This window comes from Scyliorhinus canicula, chromosome 7, assembly GCF_902713615.1.
Source record: "Scyliorhinus canicula chromosome 7, sScyCan1.1, whole genome shotgun sequence".
In the NCBI taxonomy this organism is placed as follows: Eukaryota; Metazoa; Chordata; class Chondrichthyes; order Carcharhiniformes; family Scyliorhinidae; genus Scyliorhinus; species Scyliorhinus canicula.
This window is the reverse complement of record NC_052152.1, coordinates 36944169-36970845: the sequence shown is the minus strand read 5'-3', so window position 1 is coordinate 36970845 and position 26677 is coordinate 36944169. Positions and strand designations below refer to the sequence as shown.

The window sequence follows — 26677 nt, the reverse complement described above, 5'->3', positions numbered from 1 at the left end:
GAAGTTTCAAGACAGCAACCTTAAGTGACAATGTAATCTTGCTTAATATTGTAGAAAAATACATGTGGACATACATATGTACAAACAAGAAAGAACTTGCATTAATAAAACATTTCTCATAAATTAGCATGTCCCAAAGCCCATCACAGCCAACTAAGTATTTCTGAGCTGCAGTCACTGTTTATGTCGAAAAGTAATATCTCCCCTGTTTGTATTTTTATCTGCACAAGATGTAAGTGCACATATGCGGAGATCGAAGTTACCTATCCAGTGACTTCATTTTACTGGCAGGAGCCATGGTGGAATTGAGCTACAGCAAATGTAGCAATACGAGCACAACAAGGCTTCTTCGTGGCATTCCCCATAAAAATGTACGGGAATAAATGGGCCACCTTAAAAGAATGAAATTAAACTGGGGACACCAAAAAAGTGAAAATGCTTTGCTCGTGGCTCTAATATATTTCCAAAAGGTTTTTGTCAGCTTGATGGAAGAGTGAAGTATCACAGGCAATTAGATGTTATCGAAATTTAGAATTTGAGACTGTTTGACAAAGATTCAACAGGAAAATACCGAGAAAAGAATGACTGAAGCAACTTTGGGATCTGATCAATGACTTCCTTGTATCAAAGAAGCAATGAAAAACAACTTTATCTTTTGGCACGGAAATTATCTGCTGACACAGAAATAGGGAATCGAGGGTCTGTCCAAAATGAGGCAGATGTCAGGAGATTGGGAAAGATCCCACTCTGCCAAAGACCAAAGTAGGAATATCTGAAAGCCCACCCTCCTTCAGTGTCATTCTTGTTCTTTTTCCTGAAAACTAAACAAATGAACAAAAAGTTAATTTATAATAAAATTAAACCGTGTGTAAATTATAACCCAGAAAACAAATAAGCCGAATCCTGAAAACTAGACAAATGAACAAAAAGTAAATTTAGAATAAAATTAAACCATGTGTAAATTATAACCCAGAAAACAAATAAGTTGAAACAAAATCAATTGTAAGTTTCCAACATCTTTATTAGTTTCCTAGGAGAATGTTACTTCTTTGTACATATTAACTTCTAATCTCAATTCAATCAGGATCTCACTCAATACATAGCATTATCCATTTAACAATAAAAATGAATCACATCCATGGTCTATTTCCAAACTATAGTTAAATTTCTTTGTTCTTTCACCAAGGCAGTCTACAATTTCAAAATCACTTAACACATGTTTAGGTAGTGCTTCAGTAAAAGTTTTTGATGCTATGATGCTGATAAGTTTGAAAGCAGAAAATAGGAGAAGACAAATCTATTTGGTCTCTTTCCCCAGCGAACAAAATCCATTATTCAGAAGCTACTAGAAGGGCTTGCTCTGCTTTAGATTATAAAACGATTTCGATCATAGAAGGTTTGGACTCTCCATGAATGGATGGAATTACCTAGCAGCTGTAAGTAGCCTTGCAGCTTTCCCAAAAACCACAGAGCCTTACCGATAGCCAGGGCCAGGCTGGGTGTACCCCTGAGCGAATGGGGGACGATTCCGTGCATACGGATTGGACCCAGATGGTGGCGGTGTCACATTGCTTCCTGGGGAAGGTGTGAAACCTGGTCTTGGTTGGTAAGCCCCTGGTTGATTTGGAACTATACCAGGCTGGGAGGCAGGTGGCATTGTGTAGTTAGCAGGCTGAGAAGGTTGTGTCGTATAATTTTGTGGTGCATAGGAACCCCCTTGGTATTGTTGAGCAGGCTGTGATGGCAATTGCTGGGCCTGAGAGGAGAATCCAGGTGCAGGAGCTTGGGATGCTTGCTGATTGTAAGCTTGGAATTGCTGAGCTTGCTGCTGGGAGGCTGGTTGTTGGTTATAACCTGGAAGAGAAATATAAAAGTGAGAAATCTTCACCATAACTAAACACTCCCAATAATAGAAAAACATTTGAGCACATTATTAATTTTATTGGTCTTGAATTTTGAATAGTCTCGCTGAGAGATCCAGTGTACTGCAACCGGTTACATCATTCTTTACTGGGGAATTGCTAGTGTGTAGCTGGAATGAAGCCAGCTAGTCAGATTAAAGCATTTTCATGGAAATCCAAGCAGGAAACAAAGACAAACTATCTCGATCTCCCACATATAGCAACCTCCAACACAACTTCTCATGGAAATTGAAAGGAGCAAACAGCAAATGCCATCCGTTCACTGGCTACAGTAAATTCTGCCTTGTCAATTCATCCTCCCAGTTTGTCTTCTGAATCTGTGCCAAGTCTCGATGGCCTTAGTAGTAAATACTTGCAGATGCAGTAATTTCCAGCTCCACCAGGGAAAAGGTTAAGGTCTGCATTTTTATAGGCCCTCTGTCCTAACTTTGAAATGTCTCAAAAGTTCTTCAAACACAATTAATGTATAAAATTATGGTTACCACACTTTAAGAAAAATGCCAAGGGTGTGGACAGGGTACAGAGGATGCTTGAAACAAAAACAGAAAATACTGGACAATTTCAGCAGGTCTGACAGCATCTGTGGAGAGAAAAGGATGACTCTTTATCAAAGAGGATGTTTGTTACAATGTGTCGGGTTGAAAACTGGGATTGGTACTCCTTAGGCCAGAGGTGGTGAAGTGGGGGTGGGAGACCTAATTAAGGTATTCAAAATGAGGAGCTTTAATTGTGCAAATATGGAGGAAGTGGCAAATTGGTCAGTGACCAGAAGACAGATTTAAACTAAAAATAAGGATTTTTTTGGTTCAGGAGAAAGGTTGCTTAAGATCTGGAATGCACTCGCTGAAAGGGCAGAAGATGATTCTATAGAAATTTTCAAAAGGCATTTGGACAAACACTTGGAGGACCAACTTGCAGGGCTATGGGGGAAAAGATGGGTCTAAATTGGACAGCACAGGCAAAACAGTTCAAATGACCCCTTTCTGTGTTAAAACATTCTATAACTTTCCTTTGAAATTCAGTAAGGTTAATATAAGGAACATTTGATTGATAGCTCAAGATAACCCAAGGCAGTGATATGGTAATATTACTGGACTATTGATCCAGAAACCCAGGCTAATGCATGCGTTCAAATCCCATAGCAGCTGGTGGGATTTAAATTGCATTTAAAGTTCTGGAATTGAAATCTAGTCTCAGTAATTGTGACCATGAAATATAATTGGTTTGTCATAAAAACCCATCTGGTTCCCTAATATCCTTGCCTGATCTGGTCTACACGTGACTCCAGAACCACAGAAATGCGCTTGGGGTTCTTAACTGTCCTCTCAAATGGCCCAGCCAGCCATTCACATCAAGGGCAATTGGGGATGGGCAAATGCTGGCCTTGCTAGCAATACTCACACTGCAACAGAGAATATAAAATAAATACCATGAAAAGTATTCTAGCCCTATATTCTATCCTTAAGAATACAAAGTGTCAAGATTTTGGAATTCCACCAGCATTTCCAATGTACTGCTCCAATATGTGGGCTACACGCCCTTATATTTACCTTTCACCGCTTTTAGTCATCAAGGCATTATATCTTGCACTGTAACCTTCTCCATATGTGCTTTAACTAATAGGAAGTGCATAGGTGCAAGACTTGTCTGGCTCTGAAGGTTGAGCAGGAAACCAGACAGCAAATGCATCTTATGCAAGTACTGTTGGCTTGTAAAATCGTCGTCTTTATATTAAGTCAGTTACGTGAGCCAGCAAGTACAGAGTAAAAAGCCTTCACCGCCCCCACAAGTGCTCATGCATTTCCGAGCAATGATTTTCCCTCATCCATCTTTGTCGTTGAACAAAGAGGTATCCAAGAAATAGGGAGGGAAAAGAATTATGTACACACAAGCTTGCCATGATAAATATGAAAATCCACTACATGCGCGCTTGATCTAGTTAAGAAGGGAAAGCAACAATTGTGACAGTCATGCTCAAGTTTAGTCTAAAGAGTTGAGATTATATGCGTCTTTTCTTCTCGCACCTCAAATTTAATTTACAAAATTAACATTTTTATTTATTTGAGTTAACACAATTTAGTTTTAAATTAAAGTTGATATGAAGACCTTTAGGTTACAAGAGTGCAATCAACCACTGAGTGAGGGCCTCACTCCATCATCTGAACTGGGTAATGTAAACAAGGTTGGGTTCCAGAAACCAATGGCATCATAGAGCCACAGCAATATTTTCGTGCCGACATAAATAAAACAATACACACAGCAATTTGGACTATTGTTTACTATCTATGGGTCTATAATTAGAGTAAGAACCTACAGAAATGCAACACAAAAGCACGAGTGATGAGCACGAGACCTTTTTCAAAGAAAACACAGCAATATATGCCCCCAACTTACTCCATTTGCCAGCTGATATCTGTCAACGTTTTCCTAGTGAATGACAGGGACAGCATCATTAAACATGTTTCAACTGTATTGACCAGATTACATGATTGCAAATTAATGCACTTATCTCACCGAGAATGTCACCGAGCCTTGCGGGTGACCATTATAATCAAACATATATTACACCTTATTATCATTCATCAACCAAAATAGTTGGAGGTGTACATATAGGTAGGTACAAATTGCAGCTATTGATAACATGTGTTATTGACTGCTATGTTAAAGCTGGACAGACATTTTCAAATCCTAAATCACAACCATGAGTAGATCAGTGTGGATAAAAGAATCAGAACTGATTACGATTCAGCAATTCTACTGTGGGCAGTTTTCATTTTTATACAGCTATATCAAGCGTAATGCAATTGCATACATTACGTATTTCACATGGTCAGATCAGTGACATAATGTAAAATATAATGGTCATGCATAAATCATTACACTTTGTTATTTTGCAAAATGTTATGGGAAATTTAGACCAATGCGTGGACCGAGTCCAATCATTAAAATGGGCATAAGAAATGCACTCGAGTTAAAATAGTCATTTTTGCTGCTTTAGCTCTTTATATTTATTTAGGTTCTAATACATTTGACTACAGCTCAACTGCAATTTGTCACAAGCAATACACCACAGCAGGTCTTCTCACCAAAAGAAAGTTTAATATGGCTGGTCTATTATAATTGAAAAAACTCTCTTCTCCCCACCCTTACCTTGTACAACCCTCTTTTCCCCTTCACGTATTACATACTTTGCTTCTTTTCATTAAGACATTTGAACTGAAATAAGCTCTAGGCAGCAGTGTCATTTTCAGAATAGACGTGCCTAAACTGGTCTGGATTCATCGATGCTGTATTCAAAAGGAGTAAATTAGCAACTTCTTGTTTGCTTATAGTGATAATAACATTTTTATCTTAATATATTTCAAAGGAGTTTTTTAAAAATGTATAGTTCCACTCTCATGGTTCCTAAAACTGGTACACCGAAGGAGGATTAATTTTGCATTTGCAACAACCAATATTCATCACAGGATAAATTATGCAGAATTCTCCTTCAATATGGTGCATACTCCACAAGACTGACACCTGAAAATATTTGTGACTACTTTAGTTACAATATGATCCACAAAATCTTGCTTATAGAGGGTCCACAGCATTTCAGACCTTTAGCTTGCAACTTAACTTTCATACATAACTTGCTGGCTCTGTCTGAAACAGTTGGATATCCTGTTTGAAACATAGCAATTCTATTTCATAAATGTGACAGATATTGGGGAAGTACAGCTGGAGGAATGTATCATTTCAGTAACATGCTTGGCAGAACATGCCTGCATTCCGACCAACAATTTTTGCAACAACTTCAATGTGTCTTCAATGTAGTGTGTCTCAGGGTGCTTCTCAGAAGTGTAATCAGACAAAAACTGATGAGTCAAAGGCCTACTTCAGCTTGGTCAAAGATGCAGGTTTTAGGAGCACCTATGGTGGGTGGGAAGGGAAATCCAGTGATATGGTCTAGATATCTAAGAGCATGGTGAGTTGAATTAAATGAGAAATAAGAACAGAAATGAGTGATAGGAGCCTGCTACTGCTCGGATGATGGCCAACATTGGACCTCCACTTCACTCTTCTGCCGACCCTCATATTCCTCGATTCCTTCACACCCCAAGAGTCCAAAAATCTATCAATCTCGGTCTTGAATATACTCAATGACAGTGCAATCACAACCCTCTGAATGAAGAAATTTCTCCTAATCTCTGACCAAAAAGACAGACCACATATCTTTTTTAATGTTTCATATTCCGAACGTATATAAGGTTACAAAATATAAACAATTCAGGAAGCAAACTCCCCAACACACAACTGTACAGTTTGTACAAATTTTTCCTATTTTCACCCCATCCCACTGCGATGAGCAGCTCCTCAAACACGGCCACAAACATCCCCCACCTTATCTCGAAGCCCTCCGCTGAACTTCTTAATTCGTATTTGATTTTTTTTCCAGCTGAAGAAAGTCATACAAGTCCCCCAGCCAGGGCGCCACCCCCGGCGGTGTTGCTGACCGACACTCTCAACAGAATTCTTCGCCAGGCAATCAGAGAAGCGAAGGCCGCAATGTCGGCCTTCCTCCCCTCCATCAGCTCCGGCTTCTCCAATATCCCAAACATCGCAACCGAAGGGTCCAGGCTCAACCTTTGCCCCGACTATTCTTGTTAGCGCCGCGGACACTCCCGCCCAGAATCTCTCCAACTTTTCGCAGCCCCAGAACATATGTGCGTGATTCACTGGCCCCCACCCACACTTCTCACACTGGTCTGCCACTTTCCCCTTCCACATCCGGAAGCAGCAATCGCTCCAACAAGGTGTACCTCGGCAACCTGGGGAACACTTTCCAAACTTTCCACACAAAGTCCCTTACCTGCAGGTACCTAAATTTGCTTCCGCTGGGGAGCTCTACCCTCTCCTTCAGTTCCTCCATACTGGCAAACCCCTCTTCCAGGTACAGATCCCTCACCATAACCAGCCCTACATCTCTCCACTTCCTATACATACCATTTACCCCACCAGCTCAAAACCGTGGTTTTCACAGTGTCGCAGCACCAACATCCCTTCTATTGTGAAATGCCTCCTCAGCTGGTTCCAAACCTTTACTGTGGACTGCACCAACTGGATCTCCACGTATTTCCTTGGTGCCATTGGGAATGTCGCCGTCACCATAGCCCTCAAACTAGACCCCCTACAGAATTCTTCCTCCATCTTAACCCATTTTGCCCCCTCTCCTTCCCACCACTGCCTCACCTTCTCCACATTCACCGCCTAGTAATAATGTAGCAGGTTCGGCAACGTCAAATATCCCTTCTGCCTCTGCAACAGGATCCTCTTAACCTGTAGCACCTTCCCAGCCCATACAAAGTCTGAGATAATCATTTCCAGTTTTCAAAAGAAGGCCTTGGGGACAAATATTGGAAGTGTCTGGAATATGAACAGGAACCTCGGCAGAATGTTCATCTTCACCATTTAGACCCTCCCTGCCAGAGTCATGTGCAATGTGTACTACCTCTTCAGATCCTCCCTAAACCCATCCACCAGCTTTGTTAGATTCCATTTATGTAGCATCGCCCATTCCGCCGCCACCTGAATCTCCAGGTACCTAAACCTGGCTCTGCCCACCTTAAATAGCAACCCCCCCCTAGATTAGCTCGCTGACCCAACTCGTTCACCGGGAAAACCTCACTTTTCCCTATATTTAGATTATATCCTAAAAATGCTCCAAACGTCCCCAACAGGCCCATTATCCTCTCCATGCTGTCCAGCAGGTCCGAAACATATAATAGCTGGTCGTCCATGTATAGCGACAGCCAAAGCTCCCTTCATCCCCTCGTAATCCCGTGCCACTATGACGACCCGCTAAGAGTCATTGCCAGAGGCTCTATCGTTAGCGCAAACAACAACAGCGACAGCAGGCACTCCTGCCTTGTTCCCTTGTGCAGTTCAAAGATTTGTGAATCCATGTCATTGGTCCATGTACTCTCCTTTGGTGCCATATATAACACCCATGCCACAATCATCGGCCCAAAACCGAACCTTCCCAGGACCTCAAACAGGTACCGCCACTCCACCCAGTCAAATGCCTTCCCCGAGTCCATGGACACCACTACTTCCGGTACCTGTACTCTCGATAGGGTCATGACCATACTTAACAGCCTCCTTATATTACTAGAACTCTGCCTGCCCTTTACGAACCTGTCTGGTCCACTGGGGCACATTTGTCTCGCCACCAACTCAGCCAGCACTTTAACATCCATATTTAACAGCGATATGGGTCGATATAACCCTCATTTAAATGGAACGTTCCCTTTCTTTAGTATTAATATGATCGTTGCCTTCGTCATCGTCTCCAGCAGCTCTCCCTTCTCCAATGCCTCATTAAACGCTCCCCAAGAGATGTGGTGCCAGGCCCTTCACAAACTCCTTATAGAATTCTGCCAGGTAACCATCAGGCCCAGGGCCTTCCCCGACTTCGTATCACTTAAACTGTCCAATACCTCCCTCAGCCCTAAGGGCTCCTCTAGCGCCTGCCTCGTCTCTTCTCCGAACTGTGGAAACTCCAATTTGTCTAAAAAAAATCCCACGCCCCCCCCTTCATCCTGTTTCCAACCCCACCCCCCCTTCCGACACCACATCCACTGCCCCAGTCTGTATCTTTAATATTTCCCTGGACGCGGCCTGCCTTCGTAGCTGATGTACTAACATTTAACTTGCCTTCTCCCCGTATTCATATTGTGCCCCCCCCATACGCAACTGTTCTACCGCCCTCCCTGTCATCAACCTATCGAATTGCCCTTGCAATTTTTTCCTCCTCGTCAATCCCTCCATGATGGGCCCCCTCAACCTCAACTATCTTGTTCATTAGCCGTTCATATTCCTCCCTCCTTTCCATATCCACTTGTCTTGAACAAGATAATCCCCCCGCTGGACCACCACTTCTGGTGCGTCCCAAAATGTGGCCGCCAACCCCTCCCCATTTTGGTTCAATTCTACAAAATCTTTAATCACAGCCCACACTTTATTGTAAAACCCTCTATCTGCCAATATTCCCGAATCGAGCCTACAACCCAGCCTCTGCTCCCATCCCGATCTAAACCGACTCTCCGACCAATGGGGCACATGGTCCGAGATTACAATCCCTGCGTACTCTGCCCCCTCCACCCCAACCAAAACCTCCCGGCTCACCATAAAAAGGTTGATTCTTTTAAACACTCTATAAACATGTGAGAAACAGGAATATTCTCTTTCCCCATGGTTCTTGAAGTGCCACACAGTCACCATATCCATCTTTTCCATAAACCCACCCAGCTGCATTCCCCTCTACCATCCTCCCTTTTTGGCTCGACCCCCTTAATTTCACCCTCTACCTGGCCCACCAAAGATCGCCCCTTTCGCCATCCCTGATCATGTTTCTTCTCCAACCTCACCTCGCCAATAGAAGAAAAATGAAAACCCTTCCACATCGGAGGGAAAAAAAAATTAACCTCCCTCCAACCCCCACTCTACCCGCAGTCTCCATTACTCCAGAGTGCCAGCAGCTCCAACTCCCAAAATTGTTCTGTTTCTCCACAGTTTATGCTCTTTGATAAAGTCATTGGCCGCTTCTGGGGTCTCAAAATAATATTTCTGGCCTTCATAAGTCACCCACAGTTTTGCCAGGTAGAGCACCCCAAATCTGATCTGCTATCAATGTAACACCGCCTTGGCCCTGTTGAACTACGCACGCCATTTTGCCAGTTCAGCTCCTGGTATATTCGGACCTTGTTCTCCTCCCATCAGCAGGGCCGTTTCTCCCTGACCCACTGCAAGATCTTCTCTTTCCCCACAATCTTGCGATCACCGCTCACGGCTGCTTCCCCACACTTGACTTCTGCCTCAGATAGCTGTGCGCTCTGTCCACCTCAGGGGCCTTGTCCAGCACCCCTCTGCCAGCAGTCCCACCAACATCCTCGAAACATGCCCCATGGCATTCACACCTTCCAGTCCTTCAGGCAGGCCAACTATTCACAGATTCTGCCTTCTCGCGCTGTTTTCCTCACCTAGCAACTGTATTGCTGTTCTCCTGTCATCCTCTGTTTCTATGTGTGTTAAGGCATTTTTGCTGCACTGTACCATTCCTGTGGTTTTGTTGCATTATTCGTTAAAATGGAACATATACTTTCAAAGTTCTCATTCTTTTGTTCACAGTTCTCCATGACCTTGTCTCTTCAAACTTCCGTGACCATATCCAGTCCTATAAATCCACAGGAACTCTCTTCTGTCAACTCTGGCCTCTTGAGAATCCCCCACTTCTTTTGCCTCAGAATCCATGGCCATGGCATTTGCAATCTCAGTCTGAAGCTTCTCAATTCCCCTCTTAATCCTCTTACTTCGTGAAGATGATTCTTAAACTACTTACTTACCAAAGCTTTCAATTACCCATCCTAATATCTCCTTCCTTGGTGCATGTAATGTCAATTTTTGTCCGATTACACTCCTGGGACGTTTCAATAAGTCAGAAGTTGCTTCAGAAATGTTGCATCATAGGGTAGCATGGTGGCGCAGTGGATAGCACTGCAGCCTCACGATCCCTGGTTCGATCCCGGCTCTGGGTCACTGTCTGTGTGGAGTTTGCACATTCTTTCCATGCTTGCGTGGGTTTCGCCCCCACAACCCAAAGATGTGCAGAGTAAGGTGGATTGGCCATGCAATTTAGTCCCTTAATTGAAAAATGAATTGGGTACTCTCAATTTATTTTTTAAAATGTTGCATCATGTAGAATCTTACACATGTCTAAGAAATTCCCTTTCAGTTACCTCCTTTCAAGGCTGAAAAAAAACAATTTTCTTCAGTAATTCCTCAAATTTCAGGACTTTGGAGATCAGTCATGTGGCTCTTGCAATGTCATAACTAAATATATTTCTTGGTTCTTAATGATCAGAATTAATTGTACAATTGGTCTGAGCAGAACATTACATAATTTAAGCACATTCTCCAACTCTGGTTTAGCAACATTGCTCAGCATTTTCTTTGCTTTTTGCTTTCTAGTTTGCAATTAATCAACTAGAACTTTTTCAACTTCACCCTAGCTATTCAGACAGCACAGAATAATTATGCCTCAATTTTTTTTCAACATGTGCATTTGCAGATGTCTATATTAAATTTGATCTGCATTGATTCACCCTCAATGCAGTTAGAAGGTATGGAAGCCTTGAAGAAAGAGACTTACTCCATGACGGCATCCATTCTCTGCAACATGAAGAGATGCAAAATTATCACATAACAAATTGTGACAAAAACAATCATCAAAATTACTTGGGGTCGAATTTATGCTAACAATAGCAGCACAATCCTGACAGAATCTGCCAAATTGGTCCAAAAAGATCAGACAGTGTTAAACAATTATGTCCTAAAGCAGGGTAGATGTGCTGGCCTTGGAGAGGGTCCAGAGGAGTTTCAGAGGAATTAAGGACTCATCATATGAGGAGCAGTTGAGGGCTCGGTCTGTACTCAATGGAGTTTAGTAGAATGAGGGAGATCTCATTGAAACTTACAGGATACTGAGAGGCCTAGATAGTGTGAACATGGAGAGGATGTTTCCACTAGTAGGAGAGACTAGAACCTGAGGGCACAGCCTTAGACTGAAGGGACGATTCTTTAAAACAGAGATGGGGAAAAATTTGTTCAGCCAGAGGGTGGTGAATAATTGGAACTAATTACCGCAGAAGGCTGTGGAGTCCAAGTCATCGAGTGTCTTTAAGAAAGAGATAAATAGATTCTTTGTTAATATGGGGATCAAGAGTTAAGGGGAGAAGGCAGGAGAATGGGGATGATAAATATATCAGCAATGATTGAATGGTGGAGCAGACTCGGTTGGCCGAATGGCCTAATTCTGCTCCTATGTCTTGTGGTCCAGGCGCTTCCACTGATTTTCTTGTGATCTTTTACCACGGTTCAATATTCAATTTGCCCTACCCTGTCAAAACGCCTGAGAATTCTACATGTCTCAATAACGTCACATCTTATTTTTCTAAACTCCAATAAGTACAGGCCTAATCTACTCAACCTCTATTCATAAGAAAATCCCTCCTTACCTGGGATCAACCTAGTGAACCTTCTCTGGACACAGTAAGAAGTCTTACAACACCAGGTTAAAGTCCAACAGGTTTGTTTCAAACACGAGCTTTCGGAGCACGGCTCCTTCTTCAGGTGAATGGAAAGGCCTTTCCATTCACCTGAAGAAGGAGCCGTGCTCCGAAAGCTCGTGTTTGAAACAAACCTGTTGGACTTTAACCTGGTGTTGTAAGACTTCTTACTGTGCTCACCCCAGTCCAACGCCGGCATCTCCACATCATGGCTTCTCTGGACAGTCTCCGATGCCAGTATATATTTTTTTATGTAAGGGGGCTAAAATAGTTCACAATATTCCAGACAAATTGATGGAACCTCTCAAATTCAATCTGGATGTTGGACTAGTTTTGTAGCCGGGGCTGTTGTGGGCGAACTGAACATTGAACCAGGCAAAGGATCACTGGAAAATGAGTGGAAGCGCTTTCGGACAATATTGTGAACAGTTTTAGTCCCCTTATTTAAGGAAAGATATACTAGCATTGGAGGCAGTCCACAGAAGATAGACTAGGTTGATCCCCGGTACGGAGGGATCTTCTTAAAAGAAGAGGTTGAATAGATTGGGCCCGGACTCATTGGAGTTTAGAAGAATTAGTGGTGACCTTATTGAGACATATAGGATTGTCCGGGGGTTTGACAGGGTAGATGCGAGGATAGGGGCTGGTTTAGCTCACTGGGCTAAATCGCTGGCTTTTAAAGCAGACCAAGCAGGCCAGCAGCACGGTTCGATTCCCGTACCAGCCTCCCCAGACAGGCGCCGGAATGTGGCAACTAGGGGCTTTTCACAGTAATTTCATTGAAGCCTACTCGTGACAATAAGTGATTTTCATTTTTTCATTTCATTTCCTCTTGTGGGAGAGATTAAGACAGAGGGCATAATCAAACAGTAAGGGGTCGCCCATTTAAGGCCGAGATGAGGAGAAATTTCTTCTCTCAGACTGAGTCTGTGAAAGTTTTCACACAGAGGGCTGTAAAGGCTGGATCGTTAAGTACATTCAAGGCTAAGGTACTGATTTTTAATCAGTAATGGAATCAAAGGTTATGGGGATCAGGTGGGAAAGTGGAGTTGGGGATATTAGATCAGCCATGATGTTATTGAATGGCAGAGTGTACTTGATGGATTGAGCAGCCTACTTCTGCTCCTACGCCTTATGGTCCTCTGCGAGATGATCTTCGAATTGCATTCATTTTCCTATGTCAACAGGTCTGTTTGACAAGTCTCCTCAAATCATAAAATATTTAATCTGGGGGACTGACTTTTGTACACCAATTAAACTATTGAATGGTTAAGTGCAGCTTTTAAAAAAAAGTTATGTTCAAATCAGGCTAGTCACTTTGAAGACTGCACACCCAGAGTAAAAACCAGCGGGGCTGGTTTAGCTCAGTGGGCTAGACAGCTGGTTTGTGATGCAGAACAAGGCCAGCAGCGTGGGTTCAATTCCCATACCAGCTGAGAATTCTGAATTCTCCCTTGTGTACTCGAACAGGTGCTGGAATGGGGCAACTAGGGGCTTTTCATAATATCATTGCAGTGTTAATGTTAGCCTACTTGTGACAATAAGATTTAGCACAGGTCTAGATTGCTGTCTTTGAAAGCAGACCAAGGATGTCCAGCAACACAGTTCAATTCCCGTACCAGCCTCCCCGAACAGGCGCAAGAATGTGGCAACTAGGTAATTTTCACAGTAACTTCATTTGAAGCCTACTTGTGACAATAAGCGATTTTCATTCATTTCATTTTAAAGATTTTTTTTTATTTATAAAATGCTCCCAGTGTTTAGGATGTTTTGTGATAAACCTATTTTGAGCTTTGTTAAAAGATAGTGCACCACACCACTTCTAAATATGCCAAGGAAGTCCTTTTGATATAACGAGAAAAGGGAAACAATTACGTCCAAATTATGATGCCCAAATACACTGGCTCGCAAAAAGTTTTATCAGAAATAATTTTTTTTTAAATAAATTAATGTACCCAGTAAATTTTTTCCAATTAAGGGGCAATTTAGCGTGGCCAATCCACCTACCCTGCACATCTTTGGGTTGTGGGGGTGAAACCCACGCAAACACGGGGAGAATATGCAAGCTCCACACGGACGGACAGAGACCCAGAGCCGGGATTGAACCTGGGACCTCGGCGGCGTGAGGCTGCAGGGCGAACCCACTGCGCCACCGTGCTGCCCTACAGAAATAAATTTTAACGCCATTTCAGATTCAGCTTGGGTACAATTTGCTGATTCCGCCCAAAGTGGAAACTCTCTTGCTTCCCCGCCCACACCCAAAGTGGAAACTTTCTCTCTTCCCCCCCCCCACCCCCCGGCCCACCCGTGCCCAAAGTGGAAACTCCCTCTCTTCCACTCTGCCTCCATATTTACACAAGAAATAGCTGCTTAAATGATTGATATTTTTAAATTGGCAGCCAATTCAAAAAGGTGCCAGTTCACAATCAACTGATGCAAGTCCTCAAAATATTTAATATCAAAGTCAACATTGAAACACAGATCTATCTGACAGGAAAGAAAAATGCCGCGTTCATTGCTGTTATTCTGTCCAAAGTGGAAGAGATTTAGGTTCATACAGTTAAGCCACTATTTAGCCAACTGTTCCTTCATCATTGTATTTGGCCACAAATTCAACTTTTTTTGTGAATGTAAGTATAAATGTTAACTGCCACATCACATATTAACTTCTCATTTGCTTAAAGGAGGAGCAATTAGCTAGGGTTTCCTGCACTTTTTTATGTTCAACATCACCAGTTGGCAAAAAGTTAGCCAAAGCCAGAATACAGAAGAGCTAGAATTGAATGTAATGATAATGACTTTCTCCTTCTATTGCTGGCCCCTCACCTGAGTACTGCAGTCCATACTGTGGCTGAGCTTGTGGTTGTTGCTGCTGAGGTGCATATCCCGGTTGTTGGTACTGCTGGTACATTTGCCCTATTCAATAAAAATGACTGAAATTATACATCAGAATTATAAAGTTAGATATTGTTATAAAATTATCACACAAAAAGTTATAGTCCTGAATATGATTGCTTCAGGTGAAAGAAAATTTAACATTTCAGTTTAAAATCATTCAATCCCACAGGACATTCATTTCAAATGCAGCCTCCTCTAGCGAAGGACTAAAAACCATTTTATGCAAGAACATAAGAACTAGGAGCAGGAGTAGGCCATCTGGCCCCTCAAGCCTGCACCACCATTCAATAAGATTATGGCTGATCTTTTTGTGGACTCAGCTCCACTTACCCGCACACTCATCATAACCCTTAATTCCTTTACTGCTCAAAAATCTATCTATCTTTGCTTTAAAAACATCCAATGAGCTAGCCTCAATTGTTCCAATGGGCAGAGAATTCCACAGATTTACAACCCTTTGAGTGAAGTTCACCCTCAACTCAGTCCTAAATCTGCGCCCCCTTATTCTGAGACTATGCTCCCTAGTTCTAGTTTCACCTGCCAGTGGAAACAACATCCCCGCTTCTATTTAACTATTCCCTTCATAATATGTTTCTATCAGATCCCCCCTCATTCTTCTAAATTCCAATGAGTATAGTCCCAGTCTACTTAGTCTCTCCTCAAAAGCCAATCCTCTCCACTCAGAACCAACCTAGTGAATCCCCTCTGTGCCCCCTCCAGTGCCAATACATCTTTTCTTAAATAAGGAGACCAAAACTGTACACAGTACTCCAGGTGTGGCCTCACCAGCACCCTATACAACTGCAACATAACCTCACTGTTTTTAAACTCCATCCCTCTAGCAATGAAGGACAATATTCCAATTGTCTTCTTAATTACCTGATGCACCTGCAAATCAACTTTTTGTGATTCATGCACAAGGCTACCCAAGACCCTCTGCACAGCAGCATGCTGCAATTTTTTACCATTTAAATAATAATCCATTTTGCTGTTATTTCTACCATTTTTCAACATTGTACTCCATCTGCCAGACCCTTGCCCACTCACTCAAACTATCTATGTCCTTCTGCAGACTTTGTGTTCTCTGCACATTTTACCACTCATCTTAATGTCATCTGCGAGCTTCGATACATTACACTTGGTCCCCAACTCCAAATCATCTCACAACACCTCAATCAATGAATTACAAAGGAAGTAATATTCCCTCTTGGACACATTCATATACCCAAGACAAAGTCTGTACACACAAAACATCTCAAATGCTAGCCGACAAGCTAATAGGTTTGGGTTTTCACCACAGCTTGAGATGTAACCTGATAACTGTGAAGATATTTCAATCAACTAAAACAAAAGGGGCAATTAAAAATAATTGATGCGCCTATTTCCTTAAATACTCCATACCTGGGGCGGTAACTATTATTTTCTTTGCTTAAACTATCAAGTGCATTTCTAATTGCATTAAGATGAGGCCTCACATACATTTGATTGTGAGTTGAAACTCCATTTGCCTTCTGAATCACTTTCTGCACCTGCGTACTAATATTGTGATTGATATATCAGCACCCAGAGATCCCGCTGTACCTCCTAACTCTGCAATCTTTCTCTTTTAATACTGCTTTTCCATTCTTCCTGCCAAAGTGGACCAATTCACCTCTACCTATACCCTGTGGCCTTTTTAAATTCACCTCACCTCACTTTCAGAATTTACACTCTTCACTCACAAAACATTTACCTTTTCAACAGTGAGGAAAGAACTCTGCACAGATCTCTTCTCTTAAACCGCAGAGTTCAGGTTCCAGCCAGACAAGAGGAAAGTCACGTCAATCGGGTTCTGCTTGGCTGAAACCTGAACCCAGCTATCAGTGAGAAATCAGTGATGTAAATTAACCTTTAAAAATATAACAAAAACTTGCCTTGCACATTCCTATCCATGTACAACCAAACCTACCCAGGTCGTTCCTGGATTTTTGCTGAAAACTTCACAAAATCTAATGCTCATTTATCAAACAGAAGGAGTAGAATCGCTCAGAAATCTCAAATTAAGTGGTTTAATTACAGTTTCCGCTTAGTGATCTGTAGAAGTTATCACATATTAAAGGACGATGACCAGCTTTGTCCTAGATTCATCAAAATCTTGTCATTGTTCTGAAAGTGCTGAATTTCCCTTTCATGCCACAAAGCACTAAAACATGAAATTTCAGCTGGATCCAATTGACAGGCAGGTCCTGCAGCAGGTGATTGGGGGAAACCTTCTTGAACTTGTCCTAACCAATCTTGCTGTTGCAGATGTATTTGTCCTTCACATATTTAGCCATATTGAATTCTATCCTCCACTGCTGGTAGTTAACGTAATTTGTTCAGATTTTCTGACTGCCATGTCTCACAGTCCATTGATCTAGTCACACAGTGGTACCAAAAACATAGAATCACAGAATCCCTACAGTGCCGAAGGAGGCCATTTAGTCCATCAAGTCTGCACCCACCCTTTGAATAACCACACTACCTGGGCACAATCCCCTGTCCTATTCCTGCAACTCCATCCTAAGGGACAATTTAGCATGGCCAATCCATCTAACCTACACATCTTTGGACTGTAGGAGGAAACCAGAGCACTTGGAGGAAACGAACAGACACAGGGAGAATGTACAAACTCCACACAGTTACCCAAGGTCAGAATCAAACCCGGGTGCTGGCACTATGAGGCTAAAGCGCTTGCCACCATACTGCCCTCATGATTTACATTCCCAGAAACTAGCAGATGTTTAAGTAAATCTAAGCATGAAGTACTTTTACTTGTATTATGTGAACGCATGCAAGACATTGTTCTATTAAAACTATTGAACGTGGTTAATGGGGCTGTTGTAGCCTCATTTGTGGTTAGTCAGCAATTTATAATGGACAGCACTGCCATAAAGGCACAAAATTTACTCACATAGGTCAGGGACTACGAAGCAGAAAATATTTCCAGCATTGCCAGAACAAAGGTGCTTCAACAGCATCCAAAATCTTTCCTAACAAGAAACAGTCATCCATCTGTCATCAAGTGTTCACTAGTTCCATTCAAATTTCCAAGCTCCCTTACTGAAATATTCCGGAGTTTCCATACACTCAGCACATAAATCTTTCCAAAAAGAAAATAAGTACCAAGCATTACCAAGCTTTTCCTCTAATTTATTTCTCATTCATCTTTAAGTCTGAATCTTGCAGTATGTGGAAAACGAGTCATGAGATTTCTGACAACATATGGGGACTGGTAACAAAATGCTTCAATAAGTAGTTATCTACAATCTTATATATTTGAGCTGCAAGAATTTGAAAACATTGGCTATTTTTTAACTGTCATTACAAAATTACAGCTTTAAGCAAAATTATAGATAGGTATATAAAGGCAGCAAAACAAAATCAGAAGGAAAAAGAGATACCACCATTATTTCTACTTGTTTTACGCAAGGTAATTAAAACACTAAGTTTAAAGGAGTGGAAGATGTGAGTGCCACGAGGTACATCGCAAAGGTACTGGCGGGGCTGGTGGCAGAAGGGGTTGCTAGATAAGGCGCCTGAAGTGGAGCAAGCGCATAGGTCCCTGAGGCAGAAGCCTAGACTGGGGAGCCGCCATGGGCAGTGATCACAAATTTGAAGAGAAAGAGAAGATTCTGCGATGGGCCATGGAGAAGCGTACCTGATACTGGGAGGGGAATAGGGTCTGAAATTTTTCAGGACATTGGAGCTGAGTTGGCAAACCGACAGGCAAGCTCCAACAAGGCCAAGGCGGTGCTGTACCGGCGGCAGTTTAGATTTGGGGTGCTCTACCCGGTAAAATTATGAGTGACGTTCGGAGGCCGGGAGTATTATTTTGAGAGCCCAGAAGCGGCAAAGATTTCATTAAGAAGGATAAACTGGTGGAGAACTGAGCAGACAATGCTTGGGAACCGGGATGCTGGCACTTTGTAATGGTTGGGAGCATGTTTGAAGTGGAGGTAGGGATTGGGGAATGTTCATCTTTTTTTTTGAGGGGGGGGGGGGGGTTTGCTGTCTCCTATTGGGATTGTAAGGGATGGAAAGTTTATCTGGGGATGGATGTTCCTGTCTCCCGCTCCTGTTTTCTGGGACTGTTTATGTTTAACATTTGTTTGTTTGCCTTTGAAGGCGGCTGCTTGGAGTTCAGGAGAAGTCTTTGTTTAGGCTGGGGAGGGCAACGTCAACAGGGAGCTTTCCTCCTTGAGCCGAAGAGTGGAAGGGGAGGTCATTGGTAAGTGCCTTTGGGCAGGGGTTGCTGTGCTCGCAGGATATGCTGGTGAACGGAAGTGAGGTGGTGGGGGAGAAGGCCGAGAGGGGAGGCTGGGGAGGGAAGCGGCTGTTGCGACATGGCAGGGGGTGAAAGATGACATGGTCATGGACGGAGAAAGGGGCCAGCTGGGATGGGCGAAGTATAGGGTGGAATTAAAGGGGTGTGAGTTAAGTGGAGAGGATGACAGACGGTAGAGGGGATTGGAGGCATAAGCCTCCGGTAAGGCTGGTAACGTGGAACGTCCGGGGACTGAATGGCCTGGTTAAAAGGTTGCGGGTGTTCGCGCACCTCAGGAGCTTGAAAGCGGGGGTGGTCTTTCTGCAGGAGATGCACCTCCGTGTGAAGGACCAGGTTAGGTTAAGGAAGGGGTGGGTCAGGCAGGTTTTGCACTCTGAGGTTGATTCGAAATGGAGGGGCATGGCGATTTTAACCAAAAAAATGGAATTTGTGAGTGCGAGGAATCGGGTGGAAGATATGTGAGTGGGGTATTGGAAGGCCACCAGTGGTGTTGATAAATGTGTACGCCTCAAATTGGCATGATGTGAGTTTTATGAGGAGGTTGCTGGCAGCAATCCCGGATTTGGCCACGTACCAGTTGATCATGGGAGGAGATTTAAACTGTGTCCTAGAGCCGAATGTGTGATAGGTCAAGCCCCAGGTCGATGGGTAGGGTACGAATAGCAAGGGAGCTTGGGGTGGGATTCATGGAGAGAATGGGTATGGTGGATCCATGGCGCTTTCAGAACCCAGGGGGATGGGAGTAGTCCTTCTTTTCACACGTCTGTAAGGTGTATTCAAGGATTATTACTTTGTGGTGAGTCGGGAGATTTTGGTTGGGGTGGAGGGGGTAGAGTATGCGGGGATAGTTATCACGGACCATGCGCCCCACTGCCTGGAGATTCGATTTAGATCGGGACGAGAGCAGAGGCCGGGGTGGAGGGTTGACTCGGGGTTGTTGGCGGATGGAGGTTTATGTGATAAGGTGCAGGCGGCGATTAAGGAATTGAATCAGAATGGTCAGCGGCCATTTTTTGGGAAGCACTGAAGGCAGTGGTCTGGGGGGGAAATTATTTTGTTTAAGGCTCGTGCGAACAGGGAAAGGAAGGAGGAACATGACTGTCTCATGAGCAAGATAGTGGAGGTGGACAGAGAATATTCAAGGGTGCCCACAGCAGAGGGAATGGCGAGGAGGACGTGGAGGGATTAGCGAGGAGGAAAAAGTTGCAGGGGCAGTTTGACAGACTGACAACAGGGAGGGTGGTAGGGCAACTGCGCAGCGCAAGAGGTGTGCAGTATGAGTATGGGGAGAAGGCGAGCCACATGCTGGCGCGCCAGCTGCGGAGGCAGGCTGCATCCAGGGAAATATTGAAGATACGGACTGGGGCTGGAGATGTGGTGTCGGAGCCAGGGAAGATAAATGAGGCGTTTAGGGAGTACGACCAGGGACTTTATGAGGCACATCCGGGAGGAGAGGAGAGGGACATGGGGCAGTTTCTGGGCAAACTAGAATTTCCTCAGGTGGAGAGCAAAGAGGCAGGTGTTGGAGCAGACCCTGGGGCTGAGGGAGGTGATGGATAATATCGGGGTATGAAGTCGGGGAAGGCCCCTGGGCCGGATGGGTACCCAATGGAATTTTATAAGAAATTTGCGATGGACCTGGCGCCACATCTGTTGGGGGCGTTTAATGAAACACTGGAAGAGGGGGAGTAGCTGGAGACGATTACAGAGGCAGTAATCACACTAATCCCGAAAAAGGGGAAAGACACGGCACTTATCACTATTGAACACAGATGTGAAAGTATTGGCTAAGTTGTTGGCAGGGAGGATGGAGGAGTGTGTCCCCGGGGTGGTGGCAGAAGATCAAATAGGCGTTGTGAAGGGCAGGCAGCTCGTGAGTAATATAAGACGGCTGCTGAATGTGGTGATGATCGTCGGGGACTCTGGTACCGGAAGTGGTGGTGTCCATTACGCGGAGAAGGCATTTGATCAGGTGGAGTGGCTGTACTTGTTCGAGGTTTTGGGAAGGTTTGGATTTGGGCCGAGATTTGTGGCATGGGTACGGTTGCTGTATGTGGCACCAAGGGAGAGGACGAATTATATGAGCTCATGAAGCTTTGACTTACGCAGGGTATGAGGCAGGGGTGCCCGCTATCACCGCTGCTGTTTGCGCTGGCCATAGAGCCATTGGCGATGGCTCTCAGGGGACGGCAGAGTGGCGGGGGTTTATGAGCGGACAGAGGGAGCACCGGGTGTCGCTCATGCCAATGACATCTTGCTGTGTGTTTCGGACCCGTTGGAGAGTATGCAAAGGATTACGGGCCTGCTGGGGAGGTTTGGAGGGTTCTCGGGGTACAAGCTGAAAGTAGGGAAAAGCGAGGTATTCCCGGTGAATGAGCTGGCAGAGTGGGCTAATTTGGGGGAATGCCATTCACGGTAGCGAGGGATAGGTTTAGGTATTTGAGGATTCAGGTAGCGAGGGAATGGATGGGGCTCCATAAGTGGAACTTAATGAAGTTGGTGGAAGAGGCCAGGGAGGATCTTAAAAACATACAGTGCAGAAGGAGGCCATTTGGCCCATCGAGTCTGCACCGACCCACTTAAGCCCTCACTTCCACCCTATCCCCATAACCCAATAACTCCTCCTAACCTTTTTTGGACAACAAGGGCAATTTAGCATGGCCAATCCACCTAACCTGCACCTCTTTGGAATGTGGGAGGAAACCGGGGCACCCGGAGGAAACCCACGCAGACATGGGGAGAACGTGCAGACTCCACACAGACAGTGACCCAGCGGGGAATCGAACCAGGTACCTTTGTGCTATGAAGCCACAGTGCTAGCCACTTGTGCTACTGTGCTGCCCTTCATGACGTGAGAGGTGTGATACACTCACTTAACGTTAGCAGGGAAGGTCCAGGTGGTGAAAATGAATATTCTGCCGAGATTCTTGTTGATCTTTCAAGCTCTCCCGATCTTTATACCAAAGGCCTATTTTCGGAAAGTGGACACAATCATCTCTGACTTTATATGGGTGGGGAAAGTGCTGAGGGTGGGGAGGACCCTGCTACAGAGGCAGCAGTTGGATTTGGAGTTTCCGAACTTGCTTCATTATTACTGGGCAGCAAATGTGGACAAGGTGCGGCGGTGGTGGGAAGGAGAAGGGGTCGAGTGGGTTAGGATGGAGGAGGAATCTTGTAAGGGGTCTAGTTTGAGGGTATTTTGACGGCAGCATTGCCAATGGCTCTGAGTAGGTATTCAAGGAACCCGGTGGTGCAGTCCACGGTAAAGATATGGAATCAGGCATATTTGGGGTTTTAGAGAAGCCGGAGCTCATGGTGAGGAGGATGGCCAATGTCTTGACCTTCGCCTCTCTGATTGCACGGCGGCGAATTTTGCTGGAGTGGCGGCGGCATTGCCCGGTACCGGGTCAGCGGCTTGGTTGCGTGACCTGTACGACTTCCTGCTATTAGAGAAGATAAAGCATGAGTTAAGGGGCTCTTCAGGGGGATTTGAGGAAAGGTGGGGATGTTTGTGACCATGTTTGAGGGGCTGTTCATCATGGGTGGTGGGGGGGGTGAAAAGGGGGAAAAATATGTAGACTGTAATAATTGATTGTTGGGAAGTACGTTTCCTGGGGTGTTTATTCGCTGTGACCTGTTTTGATACATGTTTGTAATAAAATACATTTTTAAAAAACAAGTTTAAAATGTAAGTGTTCTTTGTGGATTTCTCTGAAATACAGCTCCAATCAGCCACTAGTTTCTATTCTTACAAACCGCTATGCTTTATTACTACAATCTTCAAACTTTTATTTGTGATACTTGCTCTGCTGATTTCTTAATGCTTGTTGCTTTTATCTGCATTGCTTTTCATTCCTCAGCTCTATTCTTTTGACACTCAGAAGCCAAATTTTTAGTGTTTTTGTGGAATCATGTTTTATATCAAAAAAATGATTTTTTGATTTTACTGGTTGAAACCAGTAAATAAACTCCCAACTCATTTTTTAAATGGCTAAAGCCACATTCAGTGACTGGGCATCATAGTCAAATATGGCTGCACATTTGCATCACAATACCTTCCACATTTGAAAACTTTTGAAGTCGAGGTAGTCTGTCTGCAAAGCTGTTTTGAAATTGAGGTTCATCAATGATGGGAAAAGAGTCCAGACAATTGCCTGGGCTCCTTGACTGGGGTGGAGACAAACCATTAGACATAATCACTTGGGCACTAGGGTCCGAACTGCAAGAGGAATCCCCAGCCATGATTAAGCAAGGTAACGGAGATGCACTAACCATGACCATAATTGAGAGAGGAGCCAATCTTTTGTATTTAAGCATCTGCTTTCTCTGCAGAAGATTGGATTGGATTGGATTTGTTTATTGTCACGTGTACCGAGGTACAGTGAAAAGTATTTTTCTGCAAGCAGCTCAACAGATCATTCAGTACATGGGAAGAAAAGGGAATTGAACAGAATTCAAGAAAATACATGAGAATACATAATAGGGCAACACAAGATATACAATGTAACTACATAAGCATTGGCATCGGATGAAGCAGACAGGGTGTAGTGTTAATGAGGACAGTCCATAAAAGGGTCATTTAGGAGTCTGGTGACAGTGGGGAAGAAGCTGTTTTTGAGTCTGTTCGTCCGTGTTCTCAGACTTCTGAATCTCCTGCCCGATGGAAGAAGTTGGAAAAGTGAGTACAAAGTGAGAAGCACATAAGTAATTGAGATTCAGAAGAAACAAGACCCAGAATGTTTTCTCTCTCTCTCGATACAAGTTGAACCCTGCCTGCTGATTTTGACTATCCAGCTGTCAGAGATTTATGAAAATAATTCAATAGAATGCTGCAGGCACCAGATGAATAGATAACTCATCAGTCTTCAGCTTTAAATTGCTTCAGTGCCAGAAGCAAGGGGACGACAGAGTGGAAGCAGTGGGACTACGAAGATCAGCCTGAAGCCAGCTGAGCCACTAACCTTCAAGAGCCTTAATCCCCATTAATTTTACTGGACAATGTTCATATACACAAATAGATTACAGAGTGGAGAGGATAGATTAAGTGATTTAACTTAATCTATCCTCTCCACTCTGTAATCAATTTGTGTATGTCAACATTGTGTGTCAGTGTAAGTCAGAGCATTTGTATTACTTTATTTAGATAATGTTGTACTATAAAACTTAGCCCTCTTTTCTTCTACAAGACTCAAGAAAACTTTTCTGATCATGTATTTTATGATCCCGGCACATAACCAGTTAAACACGGAATTCGCAAGTATATCTGTTTTAAAAACTATTGCAGTCAAATGCGGAGGTGGAAAAGAGGGAAGCCTTTCTACCCCATCTCACTTGATCATAACAGTATTCATTTCGAAAGAAATGAGGTGGACACTTCTGATCTTTATACCACAAGGAGGATATTGAAGCTTTAGGGAAAATGTATAAAATAATTACACGGCTGCAGTGAGATGAAGAAACTCGCAGGAAAGATTGACTAGGTTGTGGCTGGGGAAGATTTTTTTGGATCCAAAGAGCCATTAATAAATTAAATAAAGAATTTGGGAGAAATGCTTTAAAACAGAGTGATCAATACGAGGATCTCACTGACTTGTGCAGTGGTTGAAGCAGGCTTTTGCATACTTTTATGCAAATAATTGATAGGCAACACAGTGGTTAGCACTGCTGCTTCACAGCGCCAGGGACCCAGGTTCGATTCCCAGCTTGGGTCACTATCTGTGCGGAGTCTGTACGTTCATAACGTGTCTGTGTGGGCTTCATAGAATTTCCAGTGCAGGAGACTGCCATTCAGCCCATTGAGTCTGCACCGGCCCCTGGAAAAGAGCACCCTATCTAAGCCCACAACTCCACCCTATCCTGTAACCCAACCTAACCTTTTGGACACTAACGGGCAATTTAGCATGGCCTATCCACCTAACCTGCACATCTTTGCACTCCGGGTGCTCCGGTTTCCTCCCACAAGTCCCGAAAGACGTGCTTGTTAGGTGAATTGGACATTCTGAATTGTCCATCAGTATACCCCACCATGCGCCGCAGTGTGGCGACTAGGGAATTTTCACAGTAACTTCATTGCACTGTTAATGTAAGCCTACTTGTGACAATAATAAAGATTATTATATAGCAGAGGGAGAAAGGAATGAGATTTATTTTACTTTTTAAATCTTGCAGTAGCAGTAAATGTTTCTTTATTGTGTCCTTTTGTATATGTGGTTAGACTTATTACATATTTGATTGTCATAATTTGCAGGTGATGCCAGTGTGCACAGGTTTCGCAAATCCTTGCATGCTCTAAGTATCTGATTCCGTTTCTCTGGATGGGATTTCTCCTGAATAACATCCTTAACAGTGATATGAGAATACAATAGAATATCATATACACCATCAACTGACAGTGTGCCTTGAAGCAGGAAACCTTCCATTCACTTAACTAGGGAGTCAAACGTGAGATCTTTGCTATTCAAGCTCAGGCAGTTCAGTAAAAATGAATTGTCAGGCCAAATGATTTTTAAAGATACGAGCTTGTTGTCCAGTTGAAAATGATGAGGCTGCTTGTTATTTCTTCCCTTTGGCGTTCAAGAAGTTGAGCCAGGCAATACCATGTTTATCCGCTAAACTGAACCGTTGATCTTCTGCAGAACTTACTATGTTGCTGAATGACATCATCCAGATGAGGTACAGATGTTTCCATTGGCTGTAGATTTAGGTTGGATTCTTCAAACACGGGGAACAAGTTAGTATAGAGCATGAGGTAGAGAGTGACACTTATACGGGCATGTACAATAATCACCTTCCTGCTGCTCTTTACCTATCACAGGAATGCAATCTGAAAAATGAAATTAAAATTGCTTATCGTCACAAGTAGGCTTCAATGAAGTTACTGTGAAAAGCCCCTAGTCACCACATTCTGCCGCCTGTTCGGGGAGGCTGGTACAGGAATTGAACCGTGCTGTTGGTCTGCCTTGATCTGCTTTTTAGCCAGCGATTTAGCCCAGTGTGCTAAATCAGCCCCTATCTGTGATGAAGTATGAAAACAAAGCAGGCCACAGACTCAAAATACAATTTACAGCTATTTCTAATGATAACCATGTCAAACTGCATGCTTGATCAGCTGAACTCACTGCAGATCAACAAACTCGATGAACTGAGATTTTCACTTCACACTGCCAATGCAGAGAATTGACCAAATATCATCACCACAGCATCTCGGTAAAGATCTAACTGACACAGCATTGCTCTGAATGCATTGTTGACAACGTGAATCAAGCAACCTGCTTTGAAAAGTTTTGGTTTCTCTCCAGAAGGTCATCATGCGCACGTAGAGTGATAAATCTCAAAATAGGCATTGTTCTTTATCAGCTGACACATTTTACAGTCAAATCCTTCCATGGCCTCAGCAGATTAAAATGATGTTCAGGGACGTCTAGCAGTTTGGGCACCTTTGGCAT

At 43.6% G+C, this 26677-nt stretch overlaps 1 protein-coding gene across 6 annotated transcripts in view; it reads right to left on the bottom strand.

Moving 5' to 3' along the window:
• Window positions 1-1003: 1003 nt before the first annotated feature.
• Window positions 1004-26677, bottom strand: part of tfg (trafficking from ER to golgi regulator) — a 146324-nt gene continuing 120650 nt past the window's right edge. For all 6 annotated transcript variants that reach the window (XM_038801789.1, XM_038801791.1, XM_038801792.1 and 3 more), the window contains 2 exons: window positions 14855-14944; window positions 1004-1854 (listed from right to left, as the gene is read on the bottom strand). In XM_038801789.1, the coding sequence (XP_038657717.1) occupies window positions 1475-1854; window positions 14855-14944 (470 nt within the window). In that variant the 3' untranslated portion in view covers window positions 1004-1474. The remainder of the gene's footprint in view (window positions 1855-14854; window positions 14945-26677) is intronic.